This window comes from Notolabrus celidotus, chromosome 5 (genome assembly GCF_009762535.1).
Source record: "Notolabrus celidotus isolate fNotCel1 chromosome 5, fNotCel1.pri, whole genome shotgun sequence".
NCBI classification, from domain to species: domain Eukaryota; kingdom Metazoa; phylum Chordata; class Actinopteri; order Labriformes; family Labridae; genus Notolabrus; species Notolabrus celidotus.
Genome location: NC_048276.1, coordinates 34,836,593 through 34,859,766, shown reverse-complemented (window position 1 = coordinate 34,859,766; position 23,174 = coordinate 34,836,593). Strand labels below are relative to the sequence as shown.

The following is a 23,174-nucleotide window of genomic DNA, read 5'->3' as shown; positions in this document are numbered from 1 at the left end:
TACACACCGAGTGTGAGAGTGTAAGTGTAATGGTTGAAGGCCTGAGGGAAATATCCGGAGGAAGCAGCTCACATCAATAAAATCAGCTCGAGGGAAACTTCACTGAAGTTTACTTCACAATGTATGGTGTTTAAACATGGCCTTATTATATATGGGTCTTCCTGTGTGCTCAGGGCTGGGTTCTCATTAAATTGGTTCTGTGGCTGTAGATTGAGGAGGGTGTTTTGTTACTGACTGACTGGAGACAGTACACTCCCTGAGCGGCTGCATGTACTGCTCAGGCTGTACTAAGGTTGAGAGTGTGTAAGCCCTCACAAGGATGCAGAGAAGTTTCAATGGTTTGCTGTGACAAAACAAAGCAGTGGGGTGTTAGAGGCTTTGGCTCGATGGACGAATGCACTGCGGTTTCATGAAATGTCCTCACAAGTGTAGACTACTGTGTACAAGTAAGACGTTGGTCCTCATTTAACACGCCTTTCCTTCCCATAAGCTTTGAGTCCAGAGGCCTGCACTATGAAGAAGGATTAGCGAGCAAACTTCAGGGTTCACTCAGGTTTTCAGTACTGGTATCAGGTACAAGGGTATGTTCACTAAAACTGCACGCGTCTGTTCGAGATAAGAGGTCCACATTTGTGAAAGCTCTGCCCACAGAACAAGCTCAGGTGTCTGGATCCTGGAGCTCCGTGAGTATAGATAGTATAAAAAGATGGCAGAGACAAGAGATCCTCAAAAGTGAAGCCAAAATGTTTGGAGCCTCCTCCACTGACTGGCTGCAGCACAGGTCATAAAGCCTGTCCCTCCATTTTAACAGATGGACCATGCCTCAAACTAGCTCCCTTGACTGGTAGGTTCCTCTGAGCTGCCGTAGACGTCCTCCTGCTGTGGACGTTCCAGACTCCAGCTGATACGGACGTGCTGGACTCCAGCGGCAACAGCTACTACTACTCGTCTCATCACTATCACCACTCCCTCTCTGTCTTATTCTCCTCTATCCCTCTTTCCAGACCCAACTCGGTCGAGGCAGATGGCTGTCTTACAGGAGTCTGGTTCTGCTCGAGGTTTCTGCCTGTTAAAAGAAGTTTTTCCTCTCAGCTGTAATTAGCTAAATACTGTGAGGTGCAATGCTCATGGTGGATTAAGGTGGGGTCAGACTTATCCTGTCTTGGTGTTGGGTCCCTGTTCATAATTTGACATAGAGTGGTCTAGACCTGCTCTGTTTGTAAAAGCGTCTTGAGATAACGTTTGTTGTGATTTGGCGCTATACAAATAAAGATTGATTAATTGATATCAAAGTAAAATAAACATCAAATACATTTTTCTACAACACGCTTTTTATCATAGCAGTTTCGTCTTTCCTTGCTGAATCACGCCAACGTGTTCTTTAATCTGAGAAGTTCAGTTTTAAAAACAAGTTGAACACCATGATTGATAAACGTGACTCTTGCATCACTGTGTGCAGCAGATAGTCAGACTACAGGAGGGACAGGGTGAGAGAACATAACAAACACTTACAGTCATTGAACTTTCCATCACCATGACTGTTCAAACCAACACACGACTCTGCTGCTGAGGGAGCTTTGCTGAGTTACTGTGTGTTCCTGTTAGTTGAAGAGGCAACACATTGATATATGGCACCATGAGTCGTTCTCCACTGGATGGATATTTTGGCTTCACTTTTGTACAATGGTAGAAGTTGAGGACCTGCCATCCTTTTTAATATGCGGTCAATGGAAGCAAAATGTAACTATGTGTCAAAACAACACAAACTGCCCTTTGATTGGTCTGCTGGGTAGCATCGCATTTCCTGCATTTACAACATGTCTGGTCTTCCCCTGTACTCTGCCTACACTGGTACATCCCATCTCCAATAATCACAGTGTGATCAGCTACTTTCAGCTCAGAATTCAACATAGTGCACTCTGATTCAGACACACAGTTTCTTCTGATCAAACAAGCAGATCATTGAGAGGAACTTCAAACTGATGATATGACTATGAGAGAAACCGCTGCCAACTAGTGTTTAGGCGGGGCTATGCACGTAGCTGACATGCACCTCCTCCAAAATTTAACTACGCGTGGAATTGACGAGTAACATAACACGCTCTGAATCTCTGTGGAAAAGTAAACAGAGATCGCAGCGGGGCCGGAAGCAGGCGACCGGCTATCAGAGAGACCACACTGCCCTCAAGTGTTTCATTGGAGAATTGCTGCGTGACACGGACACATCGACACACAAGTATGTGGTGCTCATGTCCTCGTCTGCCCCTGCTGCATAGGAGCGCCTTAAGTAGTGCTCGCGGTGTAGGCCGCTATAGCGTGGATACAGCGTGAAGTCAATGCAGAAGTAGAATCATTTCAAATGCATTGATATAATTATAGTCAGATATTCTTTGTACAAATGATGGAAAAGTATACATATACCTTTATTGGCTCATTAACACAGCTAGAGACTCTTTTCAAACTATCCTTCCTGTGGTTTGGCTTCATTTCGGGCCTGGATGTGACATCTTCTTTAAACTTCTCTGATATGACAGTTAGCTCTAAATGTATAAAGTTAAACCGCTCTGCAGACACAACAATAAAAAATGTTTGCAAATATTTAAATTCATCTTTTATGTCACTTCTCCTTTAGGGATAGTGAAGCTACATATCCAAGGTAACCCTGAGTATGTTGAACTCCCTCCCTAGGGCAGGCCCCTGGTCTCAACAGAAACAAATTCAGTCCATTAAAAGCAGAATTTTAACTTTAAACTACACGCTGAAACTGTCTTTTTAAAATTATCTGATTTGGGTATACTTACTTTTCTTCCTCATTAACACTTTTGACAGCAGTAATAAATTACAGCATTATCCTGCCTTTCTGTGTTATTGAACTCCCATAAGAACACCAGACATGGATGTTATCTCCTTCTGAAATCAGAGTGAGTAATACTTTTTTGATTTTGGCAGGAAAATGGGTCACACGGTATGCTCGCTTGATAAATGAGGGCCAACGTCTGCAGCCACACAAGCTGCGAAGCATTAGAGGCATTAGACGTCATGTCTGAGGATGACTCATCGCTTCCTGTCACATTGAGAAAAAGCTCCAAACGCAGACCAGGACGTCACATGACCACATACTGAGCAGATCAGACAGAGGAGTGGGAAGCGCTTTGCCACTGGTCACGACAGTCACTCAGCATGGAGAAGCTAGCAGCGGGGGTACGGGAGGTTTCACTTACAGTCTCTGTGCAGGGAGCTAGAGAGGGGGAGGGGGCAATGGTTTGGGCAGACCCGCTATGAAAATCCCCAACTACATCTTATCAGCTTCCCCATCGCTGCCGTATGCATTGAAAACCTCGCTAAACTCGGCTAAGTTGGGGATGCTGGGTCTGGGGCTCTGGTTCTGGCTAGGCTCGGGGCTATGGCGGGGGCTGCTTGTGTGGCAGGGGTAGCAGGGATGCTGGGGGAGGTGGTAATTGGGGTTTTGGGGCTGGGATTGGGCCTCCACCTTCATTCTCTTGGCCTCGTTGCGGGACTTGTAGCAGAATTCAATGAGGGCCACCAGCATGGCCAGGCCCAGGCCCCCGACGAGGATGTAGAAGACCCCCGCCACGTTGCTCAGACTGAGGGCCTGGGACGACTTGTCCTGGAGGCGACGGGGAGAGAGACAACAAAATAAAAGTCAGAGCAAGTTTTAGAAGCAGCAGAACACAAACACACAAACACTCAACATTTATACTCAGTCAAACCACTGACACACTAAGACATCACACATCATCTTCACCATGCACAGACACACACAAACACTCACACTGAACATTTATGACTACTCTACCTCTACACAATCAGTCTATTGTTTGCACAGCTGTATGTGTCCATGCAGCTGTGCAACTGCTCCTGCAACCATCTTGCCTCTAATGTTTATGAGTACTTCAAAGATCAGCTCAAAACTCTTTAAGAGGAATATTTTCTCACCCACTCCCAGTGCAGATAGCAGATCTTTTTTTTTTCATGTGTTTACCTCTGCTAGGACTAAACAGTGGATAATACAACAACATTTAATGTTTTAATTGTAACTTTTCTTTCCAGAAACAATGCCATTTTTGAGATAATCCATAGATTTAATTTCCCACCAGCAACTTTAGCACGCCGTGGTTTGTCAGTATCCTGATCTAGAAAATGGAGACAATAGTTGTAACTAGCTAAATACTGCGAGGTGCAATGCTCATGGTGGGGTCAGACTGAGTCTTACCCTATCTTGGTGTTGGGTCTCTATTCATAATTTGACATAGAGTGGTCTAGACCAGGGGTGCCCAAAGTGGGGGTTGTGAGATGTCTTCCAGAATGTTTTTTTTCTTCAAGTTATCTAAAAATAATACATTTTACCCATTTCAGTAAAAAATCTAAACAAAAATAGCAGCTAAACTTGAAATAAAACCTTGAAAATAGAAAAAGTAATGAGTTTTCTGTCTTTCTTTGTTTCCAGATGACTCCTAAGTTTAGGGTTAGTGAACAGTTAATTATCAAAAGCATCAGTAGCAGTAGATTAATTCATAACAGCACAGGAAACACAGACACATGCTCATGTAGGTAGGGTCATTTTCTGCAGACCAGCTAAATGAAGCCACATTAAATCACTTTGAGGGACAGTGGGGGTCACAAGTCTTTGGCACCTATATTTTGGGGGCCGCGGGCTGAAAAGTTTGGGAACCCCTGATCTAGACCTGCTCTGTTTGTAAAAGCGTCTTGAGATAACGTTTGTTGTTATTTGGTGCTATATAAATAAAGATTGATTGATTGTATCTCGTCTGTGTCTGGTCAAACTTGTTTGAATTTCGACTAGTCGGCTATTTGTAGATAAAATTTCCATTTAAAGGGCTGTAATATCAGTCATTGCAGTCGTTTCCTAGTGACAATAATTAATCAAATAGATGTCAACAACTCATTAAATCAACAAATGTTTAAGCTGATTAAATATTTCACATAAAAAAAAACGGTTTCTTAATTCTGATAATGTTCTGGTTTGATACTTCTTTAGGACAGCTAACATGAATGTTTTTATGTTGAGAATGTCGTCTTGAGATTTCTGTTCTGTTTTTTGTCTATGTTACAAATGTTGGACGATTCATAGATGCAAGAAATATTTAATAAAGACTGGTTTAACTTAGCAGCAGTCAGGTGCATTGGTGTGCTTTCCTGTTGAAGTACTACTTCTTTAACCTTTGCCAGTTTAGTCCTGCTCATTTTAATTTGACCCTTTTTAAATAACTAATCTCATCCTGCTGAACAGTCAAACCACACTCACTATAGCTGTTATACTCCTCATTTGACTCCTGCTCCCTGGCAGTGGTTTCAGATATTTAAAATAACTATAAATGAACCTGTTTGCTTTTGCAGCTCATTAAAGGCATCAGTATTCATTCTAATCTGTTTTAAAACCAGCAACCACATGAGCTTTAAGTTTGGAAACTGATTTAGTGAAGAAGCTTCAACCATTTAAGTTCTGTTCTGGTAAACGTACATATTGTTTCATTTGTTGTGCTGATATGTTTATTCTGCGTCACTTTATGAATGACTGCTTGGATTATAGGAGGAGTTGGAACAGACCTAAACATGATTGTACATTTGAACACTGTCTGGGTTAAAACATGGGTCTTGAATGGAGATCTAGGACAACCAAAAACTTTAAGATCTGTCCCGGATCATTTCGGTTTCTACTCAGACGGACAACGACGATCAGAAGAGACATTGTTCCTGGAAACAGAATTGGTGTTCATATTAAAATGATCTGCACGGCCATGTATAACTGGAGGTAAATGAGAAAATAGGATTTTGCCATTTTAGCTGGACTAGCCCTTTAATTCCCTCCATAATTCCCAGCTCTGACATTCACCTTTTAGCCCCTTTTATTCAAATATATGCAGCTAATCTCACTGCGCTCTGACTCCTGCTCCTTCCTGTCACTTATCTCGCCCAGATAAATCACCCGAGTCCTTAAGGGGCGTTCAACTTATTACCTCGACACAAAAAAGTCTGCCTGTCATGCTTGGTCTCATTTGCAGGTGATAGCTGTGTGTGTGTCCTGCACTCAGGGATCTGATTAAGAGGACATGACTGATGTGGAAGCTGCATGCTGCTTTATTTAAAAGCTGGCAGTTCTCTTCCTGCTCTATTGCAAACAGGGAGGGAGTGTGTTTCTACAGGCTGAGGCTTACATTAGTGAACATGCCCCAGGACCCTCTGGGTGACACTCAGTGTAAGTGTGTGCCTTCATCTGCAGTTGCAAAACCTAGCTTAGCTGCTGTAACACTGTTGACATGCCTTGTGTCTGTCAGTCTGTATCCCTCAGGCTATGCCTCTTAAGTCTCTACCTGCGTGTCTGTCACTCGCTCTCTGAGTATTAGGTGTGTGAGTCATATCAGCCAGCCTGCTGTAATAACAGAACAGTACTGCCAAGTTATGAAAGACAAAAAGAGGAGGGGGGAGGCTCCCAGGCTGGTGGAGACTGACCTTACTTCCCGAGTCCTTGGGTCCACACTCCCCTTTATCGTACCACCATTTGTTTTTCAGTTTGTCTAAGACTCCTGCTTCACTCAGTTTCAATACGGCAAGGTTTACAGGCGTTCTTCAAATCACGGGGACGGGGGAAGGGTGGGTGGGGAAAATAACATAAATAACATCATAGGACATGTTATTTTATGTTATTCAATCAAAGAAGCCCAACAAGAGCAGCTCAGTACTCTTTACAAAGTGACGAAGCCGGGAAGGGGGCCCCACTGTGGCTACATGTCTCTTTGCTCGTAGGTCGAGATCTTTATTTAGAGGGTGGGGTTAATTTGGATCTATTTGGGGAAGGGGCGGAGCTAACAGACATATATGCTGGGGCCCCGGCTGCATCGCTTTCTGGAACGGGAACATACTGCCGGGACCTTTTCAAAAGAAACACAGAGGCAAGTCCTGTTGACCCAAAACCATTTACACAGGAAGTGTACTTCATCCTGTATCCCGATAACCCAACATGGGCTACTGTCAGATGTTAGTTTAAGCAGCAGGCTAATAATGCTAAAAGCAACATTTTTTATAATTTAACCTTTACAATCATCCCCACACACGCAGTGCTGCAAATATTTTTGCTTCAACAGTACTCGCTCTCTTCTTTAGACTTAAGAGTAAACTTCCTGGTCGACCCGGCAGATGCTCCTGTTACCAACAAAACACATTTCTCTTTTGACCGCATCAAGGTTCACATGGGCATAGCGTCATAGCGGCTAACCTTCTCGCCACCGCCTCCGCTGCCACACTCTCCTTTGTCGTACCACCACTTGTTTTTCAATTTGTCCAACAGGCCTTGCTCATTGAGTTTTAACACTGCCAGGTTAACTGCACTTCTTGAAAACGATAAAACATATTTGGTGAGAGGGCGTGAGTATGCTGTCCAATTCAAGAGGGAGGGGGAGAGAGAGGGGGGAGAGGGGGAGGAGCAGCATTAAGAGAGGGACAAGGGTGGAAAAGTGCATTTAAAATTACATCCCATCCCAGGACCCAGACGCACTCTGAGCACAACTCTCTCCCTTTAATGTGTGTGATTTAAAGACGTGTTAAATAATGTGTATGTTTGAGCTAAAGCTAAGTCTAACCTGCTGTATAGAGACAATACTCCTTTTAAATTAAAATTTGACGTCAGTTAATGTTACACACATCTTAAAGAAGGTCAATTATGTTAAACTGATTTGTGTTGCCATCATGTGCAAATTTGAAGGCTTTAACACGTATTTCAACCAATTATTTTTAGCTAACAATTAGCTTGTACTAGCTAGCAGCTGATGAAATGTGTTAGTCACAATTTGTATTCCTGCTACAAAGTGCACTGTCATTGGCCGGTGATTAAAGCCAGCTTTAGTGAGGGGGTTAGTCTTTTATTGTTATGGCTTAAGGGTAATTATGCTAAAACAAAAAGTCAAATACAGACTGCTAGCATAGCAGAAGTTGCTAAAAGGATATGAGGCTAAATGCTGGGCTTTTGTTGTAAATAATCTTTTTTTCTGCTATTTTGAGGGAAAGTTCTGTTGATAGATTATGGAACTGTGTATAGAAAGTGGGGAAAAACCATAGACTGTATAAATAATGGACGAGGTATCCATGACGTCGACCATCTGTTTCTGAAGCGCTGTTTCGAGGCCAAGAATTTAAATTATTAGAAATTAAACAAACCTTAATTGATTTTTTTCATCTGGCGCAGTAATTGATGCTTTAATTTATTAAATTTCAACATGAAACACTGGCATCAGCACCGCCAGTCCCAAAACATTGGCAACAGCTGACGCTTTGAGAAACAGACGCCTTGAAATAATTTGGACCTGTTTTGGCACGTGTGCATGGAGTACGTCTGTTGTCAGCCAATTCAAAGCTCACAGGATTTCTGAGCATTAAGCTGTTCTGGAAAATCATGATTGACTTGCATAAAGCGTCTTTGAATAGCTGTTTAAAAGAAGTGAGTGTTTTGATTTCACGGCTGCTTTTGAAAGCTGCAGTAGTGATGTCTGATGGCTCAGATCAAGAGTGGAAGATTTGTCTCAGGGTGCGTTTTGGTCGTTGTAATTTATTTGCATCGTTATGAAAAAAAAAAAAAAAAAAACAGAGATGGAAATGGATCAGATACACAAAGCAGGACAGCTCATATTTCATTTTATGCTGACGATGTTGTTTTCGGAGCTGTTTGAAATAACAGACCTGAGCGACAGTGATGCCTGCTCGTGATGTTGCTGGTGTGTTTCCTCGCTGATATCTGGACAAGTGGCTGACAGAAAATGATAATCCCCAAAACAACAAGATGGAGGCCCTGAGAGGGTGGAGGACTACCGTGATCTGTCAGGGACTCCTCCTGGTCAAAGCAGTGGCTGAAAACTGGCATCAGCCTGGCTGCAAAACAAACCAGCAGCTGCTCCGCTGTGCTTCAGGAGTCATGGGCAGAAGAATTTACAGAGAACACCAGGTGGGGTTGAATTTATATGCTGTGAGGAGTTTAGGTGGTCAAACTGTCATGTGAGAGGCTGGACTTCTACACTTTTTTCCTTCTTCTTTTTTTCTAAAATAATCATCATAATCTGCACCTCTACTAGACTGAAGAATGGTGTTACTTTTGCCCCCTTTGGTTAGGAGATAGAACAAATGACCTAATTTGTACCTATTCACTCGAAGTAACAAACCTAATATTTGGGGCCAGAGCACCGACAAGGTCGGCAAAGGCCCTCTTGTAACCCTAAGGATTTTTCCTTCTTTCTGGGGAGCCCCTCAACACGGTTCAACTTACATGCATGGCATTTTTTTCACATATCTATCAAGACCTACAAAGAGGATTCCTAATGTCATGGTGAAATCCCGACAGGGAGTCTGCCATTTTTTTTTCTTTTTAGTTTTTCACCTGATTCGCAAGGGTATGTATTTAAGAGATGTTGCCCTCGGCCTTTTCTCGGATCAAGTTCAAACCACACACATTTTGTAGTAGACACATTGACGAGTCAAAGTTATCAGAAAAATTTCGCGAAATCTAAAAATTGTGGGCGTGGCAGACATGCAGGCGATGCATCAAACGCACATGTCTTGCCATAAACAGGAAATTTATTTTGGGTGGCTTTAAAATGCACAAAATATCCCCAAATCAGCCACACTTATCAGCCACACATCCCATTTATATATTTTGGGACTCTCGTCAGAGAAATTAAAAAATCTGCTCAAAAGCGCCCCCTAAAGGATTTAAAAAAGGGGTAAAATAACCCTTCCCTTAGAGGTTTTATTGAGCTATGTGCATGATTTCGGACATGCATATTCAGGGCACCAGGACAAACAAAAAAGCCTCTTGCACCCGTATCCTAAAACCAACAGGAAGAGCGCCCGTGTGAGAGGGCCCGTTCATCGTTGCTAATTTAATTGGTCATTGATTTGGATGGACTCTTTCATTACACATGACTAATGATAGTCGTGCTCCCCTTAAGTGGAGTTGCTACGAGCCTTTAAAAGACCAGCACTCCCCGGTGTTCTCTAACATGTGTGTGTTGTATTCCGGTGTTCTCCACAGGAGGAAATTAAAGTACAAGCAATCATGGAGCTGCTTCACACTGTGCTACAGACACACACACACACACACACACACACACACACACACACACACACCTGTGAAGTTTTGCCCTGAGTATATTTTTCCACACCCCTCAGTGAGGTCTTTCTGGCGGGCTTTGATCGATGAGCCTGTGGATTGAATGTGCTACTCCCCACAGTAATGACACTGCATTCAGTGGCAGGTCTGTAAATTCCACTATGTGCAGGAGGCAGTGACAGAGTCTGGCACAGTCACCCAGGGCTGCACTTTCAAACAGCTCCCAAACTGCTATTTTAGTCACTTAGTCGAAAAGAAAGAACCAGTCAGCCGTGAAGGAAAGCTGGAGTAGCATTAGCAAAAAATCTCAACTAATGAATCTGTTGCAAAAATGCAGATTATTTAAAAAGACATTTCTCTAAACAAAACATTTCAGGTGAGTCTAGAGCTTCAAGCATGCCATTCAAACATGTCTGCCCAAACAGCAAGCACAAGCACAAAGCACAAGCACAAAGACTTACCTGGTGTGGAGAGCTGCAAAGAAAAAGAATGAATAACCACCGCTGCATCATCACACTGACCCCACATGCATGCAACAAACACAGATGTAAAAAAAAGCTGCGACTTCTGCGCTGAAACAAACACAGAAACGCCCCACCACCCACACCAAGCATTAAGAGGACACACATAGAGATATAAGGCGGCACACCAGGGAAGGTGGAATACCATAACAACACGTAGAACATATTGTTACACTATTCCACCCACCTTAACTGTGAACCCTTGGGTGTAGCTACTCCGTAGCCTTTGGAGTCCAAGTTTCCTCCCACTTTCATCGTGTCGCACGGCTTTCGCTGTTCTGTGTACTCGTTCATGGTGGACTCCAACAGGAAGGCGTATTTCCCTTTGGACTTCCGGACTCGTGCCACGCCCTCAGCCGTGGTCTTGGTGAAGACCGTGGGCTCGGCAGACTTCATGTATCCCCACATCTTCTCGTAGACGGCGATTTTTGAGCGCTGTGGGTTTTGAGGGAGGTGGAGGTTCAGAAGTAGATGTTGTATGGAGGTAAGATAGAGAGAGAGAGCGTATCCACGTACAACATCAACAGCTGGGGTGACTGGATTAAAGCATTTCATCATATTGTTACTTCACACATGTCACACAGTAAAACATGTCTCTGTCTACAACTTACCACCTCTAACGGGACAGCAGAGGATCGAAAGTCTACATGTTGGTCTGTCTTATTTGGAGTAGAAAACAACCATACAGTTGTTTACATATTTAGAGCTGTAATCTAGAGAGAATGAATTTGTGGTTTCAGGACAAAGGAGACTAAAAGAAAGCCTTTGACATAACAAGTGACCCCCACAAAAGTGCTCCCATCAGGTCAGCGCTTCAGACTGACACCATACAGAAAACCCTTTGTCCTTTAGCCGTTAGATGTCTTTATTCTTAAATCAACTAAAATAGCCCATAGTTTATTTTTATTTACTGACTTTAACCTCTCTCACTTTTCACTTTTCCCCAGTTTATGAAACGTTTTCAAAATGTGAATGTCCACATTATGAAACAATGTTTTTTCTTCATATTGACTGAGATGATGCTAGAGACTCCACACTCTCTATAGCTTTTGATGTTTTTAAATGTTGTCTTATTTGTCATCCATGTCATTGTGTGTCAAAGACAATTTTCCATATTTTGGACACATTTAGTTTTCTTCTTTTTCTTCTGATTAAAAACACAGTTTCTGAGACAACTGGATCACTTTACTAACCCTTTGCATTAAACAGGTTAAGTCACAATTTTAAACTGCAAATACTCCAATCGTATGTATTTATCTAATTTCTATTCTTATCTCTAAAGCTCTACATGATCAGGCTCCTCAATATATCATTCTTACTCCTCAGGAGCCCGCCCTCTCAGATCAGTCGATATGGGTCTGCTGGTTGTTCCCAGAGCCCCTATAAGACTGAGGGGTTTCAGGCTTTTGCAGTCCTGGTTCCTAAACGTTGGAGCGACCTGCCTGTTGAGATCTGGTGTGCTGCATCCATCACTGATTTTAAATCTCAAAACGTTATTTTTAAAAAAAGGCTTTTATAGCTGTGTAAATCTGTTGTTCTGCTCTCTAGTATTTGAAGGTTATTTTTCTTGTTTTTTGTGAAGCACTTTGTAACTTTGTTTAGAAAAGTGCTATAGAAATAAAGGTCATCATTATTATGAATCATTATTATTATCATTATCAATATTATTTATTATTATTAAGCATGGTTATTATTATAATTATTATTATTATTATTACAACTATTAATACCATTCTTATACTACTACTACTACTACTACTAATAATAATAATAATAATAATAATTATTATTATATCTTCATTATCATCGCCATCACCATTATTATATATATCATTTTTATTATTATTATATCATTATTATTATCACCGTTATTATTTTTATTATTATTATTATTATTATTATTATCATTATTATTATTATTATTATTGTTGTTTTACTGTTGTTCTTATTACTATTAGTATCATTATTTATTATTATTCTGATTATTATTATTATGTTTATTTGTATTATTATCATTATTACTGTTATTATTATTATTGTTATTATTATTATTATTATTATTATTATTATTATTATTATTTAACGTGGAATATACGTGGTAGAGAAGACAGTAGCTCTTTCTCTGTTACCTGTTATCCCCAGTGTCAGCTACCTGCATGGTGGTTGAACACAGTCTATGGTGGCGTTGATAGTTGTGAAATATGAACAGACTCACTGCCTGCGACCAATTCATCAAGACTCATTTCATTACTTCATAGTATACCAATGTTTACTCTGATGATTATGACCTAGTGAGGGATTAAAAGGGTTAAAAATTGACACTACATTACAAACTGGTATATTGGTCACATGGGTGTACAGCTGCTCCCTTTTTAGACGACAACAAAGGTATCAAAAGTGCAACTCACACTCTAAATTTTACATCATTTTATCAACATTCACATGGATTAACATTTCCAATATGCTGAATATGGTCATAAATGTTTGCAGTGAGTAAAAATTGCCAACATGTCAAATTTTCTTGGCGAGTTTCTTGAAATAGGATGAAATCTGAATGTCATTTTTTCTTGTGAAATTCAATTCAAATTGTGTTATTTTTTCTTGTAATAAAATGTGTTAATGAGATATTTGGAGCAGATTTCAGATGAGCACAATCTCTCAGATTAGAGTTTTTCATTGTGTAGTACTTAAACACTAGTTAATATTCTTATATTGTATTAGAGCACTTTAATACTGGACATCGTTTTACAGACTTTTTGCAATATTATCTCAACTGTCCATGAAAGTATTATTGTGCATGAATTGTTCTTTAATGTTCCTTCATTTCTATAACCGACTCTCATCGTATTTCTTCTTGAAGTCATGCAGCACTTTATCGTTTCTCTTACCTCTCAGCCTGTCTCTGAGTGAATTTCCACTCTTGGATCGATACACTTTTATCTTATCTAACATCCGCCCTGATGACCTCCTAACATATTGCATCGATGTAGAGATGTGTAACTACCTGTATCTAAAAAACCTTTGCTACACAACATCAACAAGGGCGGCGATAACGGGCGACCCAAACAGTGTTTCACTAAACAAATTAGCGTTCATGATTTCATTTGTACGCCACCAGTTTGTCTTGAGATCTGAGATCAGCCTCTTCTCATGTGATTGGATGTTTGGTTCCCCTGCCTGTCTCAGATTAGACCATTAATCCCTCTAACACCCACTCACCCTGAAGAACTCTTTGGTGGAACCAGAGTCCAGAGTGCCGTAGGCGATGTCTGTCTGCTTGGCCAGATCCTCGGCGCTCTCGATGGGGGAAACCATCCTCTCCACTGTGAGGAAGGCAGCCAGGTTGGCCGTGTAGGAGGAGATGATGATGAGGGTGAAGAACCACCACACTCCTCCCACGATTCGACCCGATAAGGATCTTTGAAAAGCGGAGAAGGAGGGAGGGAGGGGAGAGAAAAAAGGAGGAAAAGAGTGGGGAAAGTTTGGAGGGAGGGATGACATTTCCAGAGAGTAGAAGGATAGTGGAGGGTAAAGTAAAGGTGAGGATGAAGAGGGGTAAGATAGAAAGAGATCAGTCAGTCAGTGTTTGAAGATACAGTGAGAGAACACAGGCCACTGAAAGAGATGATGTATGAGTGTGAGAGCATGAGAGCACCAGCACCACCAGGTGGAGCTCTGACAACACTCAAACCCTCCAGAGCTTTGATTTACCCCTCATTAGAGCACACTGCCTCATGAAAATACCCTCATGGTGACCAGCTATGATGAAGAAAAGGTTAGCTACTCCTGCTCCCTCTCTCCCCCTCCTCCCCCCTCCCCACTCATGTCTTTTTGTTTATTGGTGGGATGAAAAAGAGCGGCGGGTCCCTCTGGCCGTCGTGGCGGCAGCACTGTTCTTTTCTTGTTTGTTCGCTCAGGGGAGACAGATAGCCCGCTGCTCCGGAGCAGCAGAAGGTCGTGAGGAGAATCTTAAAGCATAAATGCTGCATTGAGGAGAACAAACAAGATCTCCCCTCGGTGCAAATCAAACAGAGGAGGATACAAAACCCTCAGGCCTGCTTGTCAGATGGTGAGAGAGATGGGGGTACGAGATGGGGAGGGGGGAGGCATCTGCAACACTCAGTGTTTGGCGGTTATTTCCACTTTGTCTTATTCCAATCTGGCTGCACTTCAACCTTTTCATACAGCCCCCTTCTGCAAGGAACACTGGCATGCTTTTTCTCACCTGAGTCCCTATGACACAGCTTAGTGATTTCCAACCTTTAAATGCTGGAATATGAAAAGAGACTGTATTTGAGAGGCTCCTGTCTCACACAGAATCTAACCACAGATCCAAGAGAGACCTCTGTGTTCTGGTCTGTAGCCATCAAAGTGCCTGCAGCAGCTCAGGCGACTTCCAGCAGAGGAGCGCTGCAGCAGAGCATGTCTCCTCTGCACACACAGGAAGCTTTACCCATGAAATAGACTTACTTGATGTATTAGCTCTGGATTTGAATACAAATGACTTCCTTCTCTTTTATTCCTCCCCTCTCTCCATGTTCCTCTCCTTGAGTTAGATGCAGTGTTTCTAAGAGAATTTAGGTGTAAACTAACGACTGAACGGAGGAGGAGGGGTCTGTGAATGAGAAGATGTGAGGATCTCCTCTGTTTCCCTCTGCGTCTTTATTTCTACTCGATTTTCCTCTTCCTACCTAAATAAAAAATCCCTTCATTCTCTCTCTCTCTTTAACCGTCTCCATCCTTTCCCCCTCTTTGCTGTTTTTTTTTTCTATGAATGCAGCAGAGGATTGTGGGAGTGTAATAATGGGACCAGAGGAGGAGCGTCACTGTGCAGTGTGTTTGCTGGCTGATACCACTGACTTTGATCCACAGTGACACACTGCTGTGTCTTGATGGGCCCGCAGTAAACAGAGGGGACGGGGGAGGGAGGGGAGGAGTGAGGGGAGGAGAAGCTTAGTGCGGGGAGTTGGGCTGATTTTAAGGCTACGTCAGTGTTATCTCTTTCCCCCTGTTTAACTTTCATAAATCACTGCGGTGCACCAAACTAATGGATTATATTAATAAAATAAAGACAACACAGATTAGACTCGTGTAGGGACGGATGATTAGACTTTGAAATGAGTTAGAAGCGTATAATGTACGATACAAACTGCAGCAGTATCTAAGACATACTTTGCTTTCAGGGCCTCAGGAGAAGAAGGTTCAGCTGTATTCCTGCACAATGATTCCTGCTGCGTTCACCACAGTTCTTTTTGTTTCTCACCGTGAAGAGTTTGCACTCCTGCCAACAGTGTTATTGAATCTGGGACATACAGACAGCCTCTTTCTAATCAAACCAGCCCTCCACATTGTCTCTGATCCGGCAGGTCGGAGTCCTCCGGATCAGATTCTCAGGTCTTCTATTTTTGCTGGATGCCGGAGCACAACTGTATAACTTTACAGTCATTTTAACTATTGTTCTGTTTAAGTGATAGGTGTTTCATGAGAACATAACATGGCTTTATTGGATTGGAGTGTCCTGGTCTCCCAACTGTGTTTGTGGAGTGGGCAGGGCTTACCAAAAAGTGTAGTTAGTCCTTTTGGTTTCATTTTCACATGATGAAGTGTGAGGACTGGTACGCCTTGTCGGTGAGTAACTGTATACTGGCAGTGCTGATGTTTCAAACAAGAATGAATGTAAACTTATGTTGGTTAATTTGGAGTTGTGTTTTGTGCTTGTATTGCAGGTTTACAACCTAATTAAGAGTCCAAATAACTTCTAACCAGCAAGTGTCGGTAGGCAAGTAACAACCCTTCCAGAGGGGAGCTTATTAAACTACAATAGGTAGAGAAGTGAAATCTGGACAACGACACATCAATCTCAACAGAGCAGATGGAGCGGGACAGGAAGTCAGGTTTCACCAAAACAAAATGAAAACATCCGGTTAATTTTCAGAATAAAACACTCTGTGTTATCACCAGATCGTATTTCACTTAACTACAACAACAAACCGTCATGATGAGTGGAGCCAGGCCTGGAGTCAACAGGTCAGAGGTTTTCAGAGGACCAGAAAGACAACATGGATGAGGAGAGGAGGAGAAGAATCTTTGATTCAGTGATTACTGCAGGAAAACCTCGGTCACATGACTCCAGCTGTCCGGCGATACTATCTGTGTCTGCAGCTTATCAGTGGCATAACTCTTTGCCTTAATATATTCAAATCAGCCTCCAAGCTGTGAAGAAATGAGCTGTGAGGGACAAAACGGGTATCTGTCCCAGGCTGTAAAAACTGTCCCATGTATAAAGTGTTCCTGATCGTCTTCCAGTTGTGTTCTTTCTGTGTACGCCCAACATCTAACGCACATACGGAGTGACGTAGGATTCCTCTCCACTTACAGAAGATGGTGGCTTCAAATTCAGACCTGATGACAGCAGAGAGTTTATTTAGAGTAGAAACACTCAAAGAACTTCAAATAAAAGAAAGCTTAGACAGGAGGAAGGTACGCAACACAGACTTGTCAAAAAAGTCCCAACAAACTTAACAACTAACTCCAGCTGCTACAACTACTACTATCCGTCTCTCCACTATCATCTCCCTCTATCCCTCTCTCCAACACGGTCTCAGCAGATGTGTGTCTAACATGAGTCTGGTCCTGCTGGAGGTTTCTGCCTGTTAAAGGAAGTTTGTCCTTGCCACTGTAACTTGCTAAATGCTGCAAAGTGCTCTGCTCATGGTGGATTAAGAGGAGATCAGACTGAGTCCTGTCTGTAAGATGGGACTGGATCTGATCCTGTCTTGATGTTGGGTCTTTGTTAATAATAGAACATAGAGTACGGTCTAGACCTGCTCTGTTTGGAAAGAGTCTGAGGAGAACATTTGTTGTGTTTTGGCGCTATATGAATAAAGATTGATTGATAATGTTAAGTTATGTCAAGGAGGATTAATTTTGGGTCCCTGAAATGAATATACCAAATAATATAGATCTGCTTTAAGTGTCACAAAATGTTGTTTAATTGTTGTGATTTTGCACAAAGTCTTACTGACCCCACACTCCTTCAGCAGGAAGACTCAGCTGTGGCTCCAGATCCTTAAATGAGGCTTCAAGATTATGCAGTAAAGCAGATGTCAGCCTGAGGACCCCATTGTTTCACTTTATATTGAGTTTTAGTGTTTCCTTTGAAATTACAATTTAACTTTTGTCAAATTAACACAGATTAATCTCCACATTTTGAGCCTGGAGCATCAGTCTTCATTAATGTTTGAGGTGAAACAGTTGTCCAGATCTTTAGTTATCAGCTTTGAAAACAGCATCATTTTAACGAAGCCTTGCAGCAGTTTGTGTTGTCAGACTATTTTATAACCAAAGTGCATTAAAAATCCCATCCTTTTCTTGATGCCTGAGAGGACTGGCGATGATTTGCATGTCTTGTATTACACGATCTTGTTAAATATAAAGCTCTGCAAAAAATATCAGAGCGCAGAAACACTCTATGAAAAACGTTGACTGTAATGATATACGAGCTCAGTGCTCCCATGAGTGGAGGAAAGCAGAGAAGCAGACAGGGGAAGTATTAAAGGGAATAAAGAGGAAACAAAATAGAAATTGGCTCCAGTGTTGGAGGATTCTTCGCTGCAGTCCAGAAAGCCTCCGGGCATAAAGAACACTAAATGTAGACCAAAGAAGAAGAGAGGAGTCTCAGTGATTATACAGCTATTAGTCAGCACTTTCCCCACACTGCTGCAATTGAATTAATTCTATTTCAGATAAGATACGATCTTTAAAAAATGTCATGATTTATATGTTGGCTGGGTGGCATTTCCTCACTCATGCTTCCATTATTTCTCTTCATGTGTAGATGAACTTAAAGCCTCTGGAAACATAAATGGAATATTTAAAATTCATATAGAATTCAGTGATTGAAGCAAATATTATTAACATTAATTGAAGTTGAAGTTAAAAACGAAAAAGTAGTCCACTTACACTCTTGGTACTTGTATAAAAAAAAGAGAGGAAAAACTGCATTTTATCCCAGTATCTTTTAGTCCACTGTCAATGTAGGGTCTTAGGCCTGACAGGTCATTTGCCAAAAACACAAGACAGTCCACATGTGAAGAGGCCAGTGCTGATCTCTTTTCATTCACTACGTTCCCAGCGGAGGAAAAGACGTGTTCAGAGCGCACTGAGGATCCGGGGACGGAAAGATTTCTCTCTGCAGTCTGCTTCACGCTGTGCATGTGTGACTCCTGTGACCTGTCCCTGACCCGTCATGCAGTGCGTCCACTCGCAAAGCAGCTGCCGATGTGTTTTTTCTCCACATTTGAAAATTAATTTTCACAATCGAATCTCCGTTTTTTAAAAAATTCGAATATATATTCGAATATAGAATATTCGTTGACAGCCCTACTCTGAATCTAAAGACATAAAAACTCCAGAATCTGAAAATGATTCATTTCAGATGGTCTCTGAGTGCTGAGTCACAAAATACTTCAGAATCAGGACTTCTATCATTTATTAGTTTTATCACTCCATAGTCTCCAGGGCATTAGGACCATGGGACACCTGGACCAGCGGAGGCTGAAGTGTAGCATGTGCACGCAGAGGAGCACGGCTCCGGGTGTCAGACGGAGCTGTTCGTCTAAACTCTGAGCTGTTTGGGGAAAGTTAGTGAACCGGTCCTGGGGAAAGTTAGTGAAACGGTCCTGGGGAAAGTTAGTAGAGCGGTCCTGGGGAAAGTTAGTGGACCGGTCCTGGGAAAATGAGCAGAGCATATGCGGGACTGCTTTAGCCACTAGGCCGAGGCTCAACTCAACCGTGTCCCAAAGTTTCCCCAAATCACAGCAGTTCAGAAAATAGAAGAATGACAACAAGCTGTCATTTTCAGCAGTGGATGTGCAGACAGGGACACAGGAGCACAGCGGTGCAAAGAGCAGAGAGACAGCTATACAGACAGATTACAGGCAGTACGTGATTAGCAAACAAGCTAACAGCTAAGACAACACCGAGGGGAGCCGGCTGAGACGTCAGGAGATGGTCTGAGCAGGAGCAGAGTAGTTTTGTTGAACATGTGTGCACGTGACTCAGTGATTCATTTCTGATTGGTTGGATATTTATGTCATCATAAATATTTAAGTTAACCCCGCCTTCTTTATTCTAGCGTTAGAACAGTATCAAAAACTTAACTGATGATACTTAAAAAAATAGATTCAAGTTCAGTGTTGATATTTTAAATATATACAATCTTATGTAAATATGACCATGAATATCATAGGTAGAAGGTTTTGTTGATTTGGTTTACCAGAGGCTTTAACACAGCTGGGGAAGTACTCATCCTCCATACAAGAGATTCTTACGTCTGTTTTTATGATATAAATTTAAACTGAGCAGAGATCTGTTTTAAATCCCTGATTCTAGTTTGTCCACAAGTTGTTCAACCTGATACAACTTTAATTCAAATCCCTGAGTTATTGAAGTGAGGATTAAATATGGGACAAATGCGTATAATGGGAACAAGAACACAATTAAACACTCCTCCTTTCCGCCTCTCATACTGCCAAAAGTTTTCATGTGGTCTAGATATGGATATTTAATTCAAGCCAACACTTAAGAGATGCCAATAATTCTGATTTCTTTATTAATTACATGAGCGTTTTAAATAGATTTCAGGCTCCATCGCCAATGAGTATCACACTGGAGAATCCAACATTTGCCTCATGTCTGATGTCCCACACTCCCACCTCTATTCTTGGTTTGATCAGTCAAATTTTAGATAATGGTGTCCCTCTACACCTCTTCAAGACGAGTACATAGAATATATAGATACATATATTTGATGTGCAGTAAGTGTGCACGCTTCAAAATAGTGGTTTGAATGTTTTATGGTGTGTGTGTCGTATAGCTTCAAAGAACTGTTACAACAAGCAGCATATAGAATATCCTGAACATGTGATCCTTTCTCACTGTGAGGAATAATGCATGTTTGCCCCGTCCTAAGCCTTTAGAAGGTCAGTTTAATGGAAAACAGCGTTGTTTATTTGTGCGCATGCGCCAACCGTGCATGCAGCCTGTTAGAGTCGCTCCTCTTCGTTCATTCTTCTCTCTGATTTTTCTTCTCGTTCTTCATCAAACTTTGTCTGATTTTTCTCTGGCAGTTTGTTGAAGTTGTGACCTCTTTTGGCCTTCTGTTGGTGAGAGTGGTGTACTGTTTTTCACGTTGAAATCACTAACTTTAACTTTTACTCGCATTACTGTTGCCCGGCAACACTGCTTTTTTTTTGTTTTCACTCATACTCAGCTGGTTGAACTGAAGCCAGCTGGCTCATCGGCTCAGGCCGCTGGATGTTCCTGCAGAACTCTGGAGGTTTAGGATGCATAGAGGCAGAGGAGGCATAGAGCTACGAGGAGGAGAGCTGGTATGAGGAGACGGAGGTTTATGGAGAGGAGATAGAAGCTGTGTCTCTCCTCTCTCATCATGGGCAACGTGAGACCTCTGGCTAATAATATGGACGAGCTAACAGGACTAGCCAGGAGTCAGACGGAGTTTCAGGAATGTAGCATGGTGTGCTTCACGGAAACGTGGCTGCATCAGGATATTCCAGACCACAACGTCTCCATTGACGGCTTCCAGACAGTCCGGGCAGACCGGGATAGCAGCGAGAGCGCTGTCAGCCTCCGACCATATTATCTTGTCATGCTGGTAGCTGTTTACATCCCCCCTCTGCCAACCCGACTACGGCGTCCATGTTCTCAATGCAGCCATAGCCAGGATCCAGACACACCACCAGAATACCCTCTTCCTGATCTCCGGGGACTTTAAACTTGTATTTAATTTCTACACAGCTTATCAATGTATTTGTATAACTTATTGTGTATAGAGCAATATACACAATATCCCCCCCCCCGGGATAAATTTTCTGATTCTGATGAGATTTAATGAAATTTCAAAGATATGAAGGAACCCCAAGCTAGAGTAGATCTCCTCTCAGGATTAAAGTATAATTCACGTCAATGTCGGTGACCGGTCTGAAGAAAACCTCATGCCACTCTGTGATGGGAAGAAGCCAACTTAAATGCGCTCATGCTTCCCTCTTCTTTCTTATATTTCCTTTGATGTGTACGAAAAAATGACGCTGCTGCTGTCAGGGTTGATTTGGTGCAGTGTGTGTGTGTGTGTGTGTGTGTGTGTGTGTGTGTGTGTGTGTGTGTGTTTTCCGCAGGATTTAAGTGAATGTTTGGTTAGGAGAGAAATGAGGGCAAAGAAGAAAACACAGGAACATAAAGTGGAGGAGGTAAAGAAGTGAAGGACTTTAGAGAAGCTGAGATGGAGGGAGAGCTCTGACCTTGAGCAGCACCTAAATAAATGAGTAGGTATTGGTCTGCTCCCAGGGTGATACCTGGGGCGAGACCACACTTTTTCACTTATTCATAGCAGAAAAACTGTCACTCAAGAGCCTCCCTCTTCCTCTTTCTGCCCTCAGCCTCTCTTCTCACCGCAGCTGCAGACCTATTATAGGAACTTATATCGATGTAATACTCTCTAATAAAGCCTGTATTCAAATATCAGCCGGGTGAGGACGACCTGTCAGGTGAAAATCGAGGGTGAGGGCTGAGTGGAGCTAATGATATCAGTTCAACAGGCAGATAATACTGAGGCACAGACAAACTGATTTATTTCACACATTATTCACATTCATTTTCACTTCAGTCCACTGCTGATTTGTTCATTTTAAAAGCAGAGCTGAAATGGGATTTAAGCACCCAATCATTCCTCTCCTATCATCGTGAAGCCTGAAGACCGGCACGGGGGACGTCTCCAGCTTGTTTTTTAAAGAGCCAGACGAGACCACAAGAAGAGGGCAGCCCGAGAGGAGAAGTTCAGAGACTTGAATTAGTTGTGACATCTACCAGACAGCTAGCAGCAACCTGCTATCAGTCAGAACAGTCGCACCCAGAGAGGCCTCACTTTGAGCCTTAACTTGATTTACAGAAACCCTGATGAGTTTTCATTAATGAGGAAATCACAAATCAGCCAATACGTCTGAAATATAATCTGTCACTGTTTGTAGAAATAGCTACCTTAACAGAATTGACTCATCTTGGAGCACGCTCTAGTGGCCATTTGAGGAACTGCATTTTTTTTTGTCAGGTTTGAGTGATTATTATAACATTCATCAAGACTACATGAAAATAGAGGTACATTATAAGAAGGCACCATAATACTAAGGCTCTCTGAGGCTGTTTGAAATAAAGGTCCAGGACTTAAAGGGAATAAAACCCTCAGACCATCATTTGAAAATGTACTTCCTCAAAGCTTTCGTGAGCTCTCTTTCTGATGTCTATCTTCGACCCAAACAGCAGCTCAAAGTGGTGATATATAATCAGAGATAATCCAGGCTCTTTCATGTTGGACAGCGTTGTGCCTGAGATAACGTCTCTCTATTAACTCCATATGATGCCGGCTAATCCTGAAGAAAGTTCTCTCTCTGATCTTTATTAACATTTTAAAGAGTAAAAATATTCACTTCTGATTTATCTTTCTA

At 42.1% G+C, this 23,174-nt stretch overlaps 1 protein-coding gene across 2 annotated transcripts in view; it reads right to left on the bottom strand.

The window, feature by feature from the left end:
• The window catches only part of gria4b (glutamate receptor, ionotropic, AMPA 4b), a 216,015-nt gene that overhangs the window by 4,354 nt on the left and 188,487 nt on the right, over positions 1 to 23,174 (bottom strand). For both annotated transcript variants that reach the window (XM_034684264.1, XM_034684265.1), the window contains 4 exons: positions 13,876 to 14,074; positions 10,844 to 11,091; positions 7,256 to 7,370; positions 3,491 to 3,628 (listed from right to left, as the gene is read on the bottom strand). In XM_034684264.1, the coding sequence (XP_034540155.1) occupies positions 3,491 to 3,628; positions 7,256 to 7,370; positions 10,844 to 11,091; positions 13,876 to 14,074 (700 nt within the window). The remainder of the gene's footprint in view (positions 1 to 3,490; positions 3,629 to 7,255; positions 7,371 to 10,843; positions 11,092 to 13,875; positions 14,075 to 23,174) is intronic.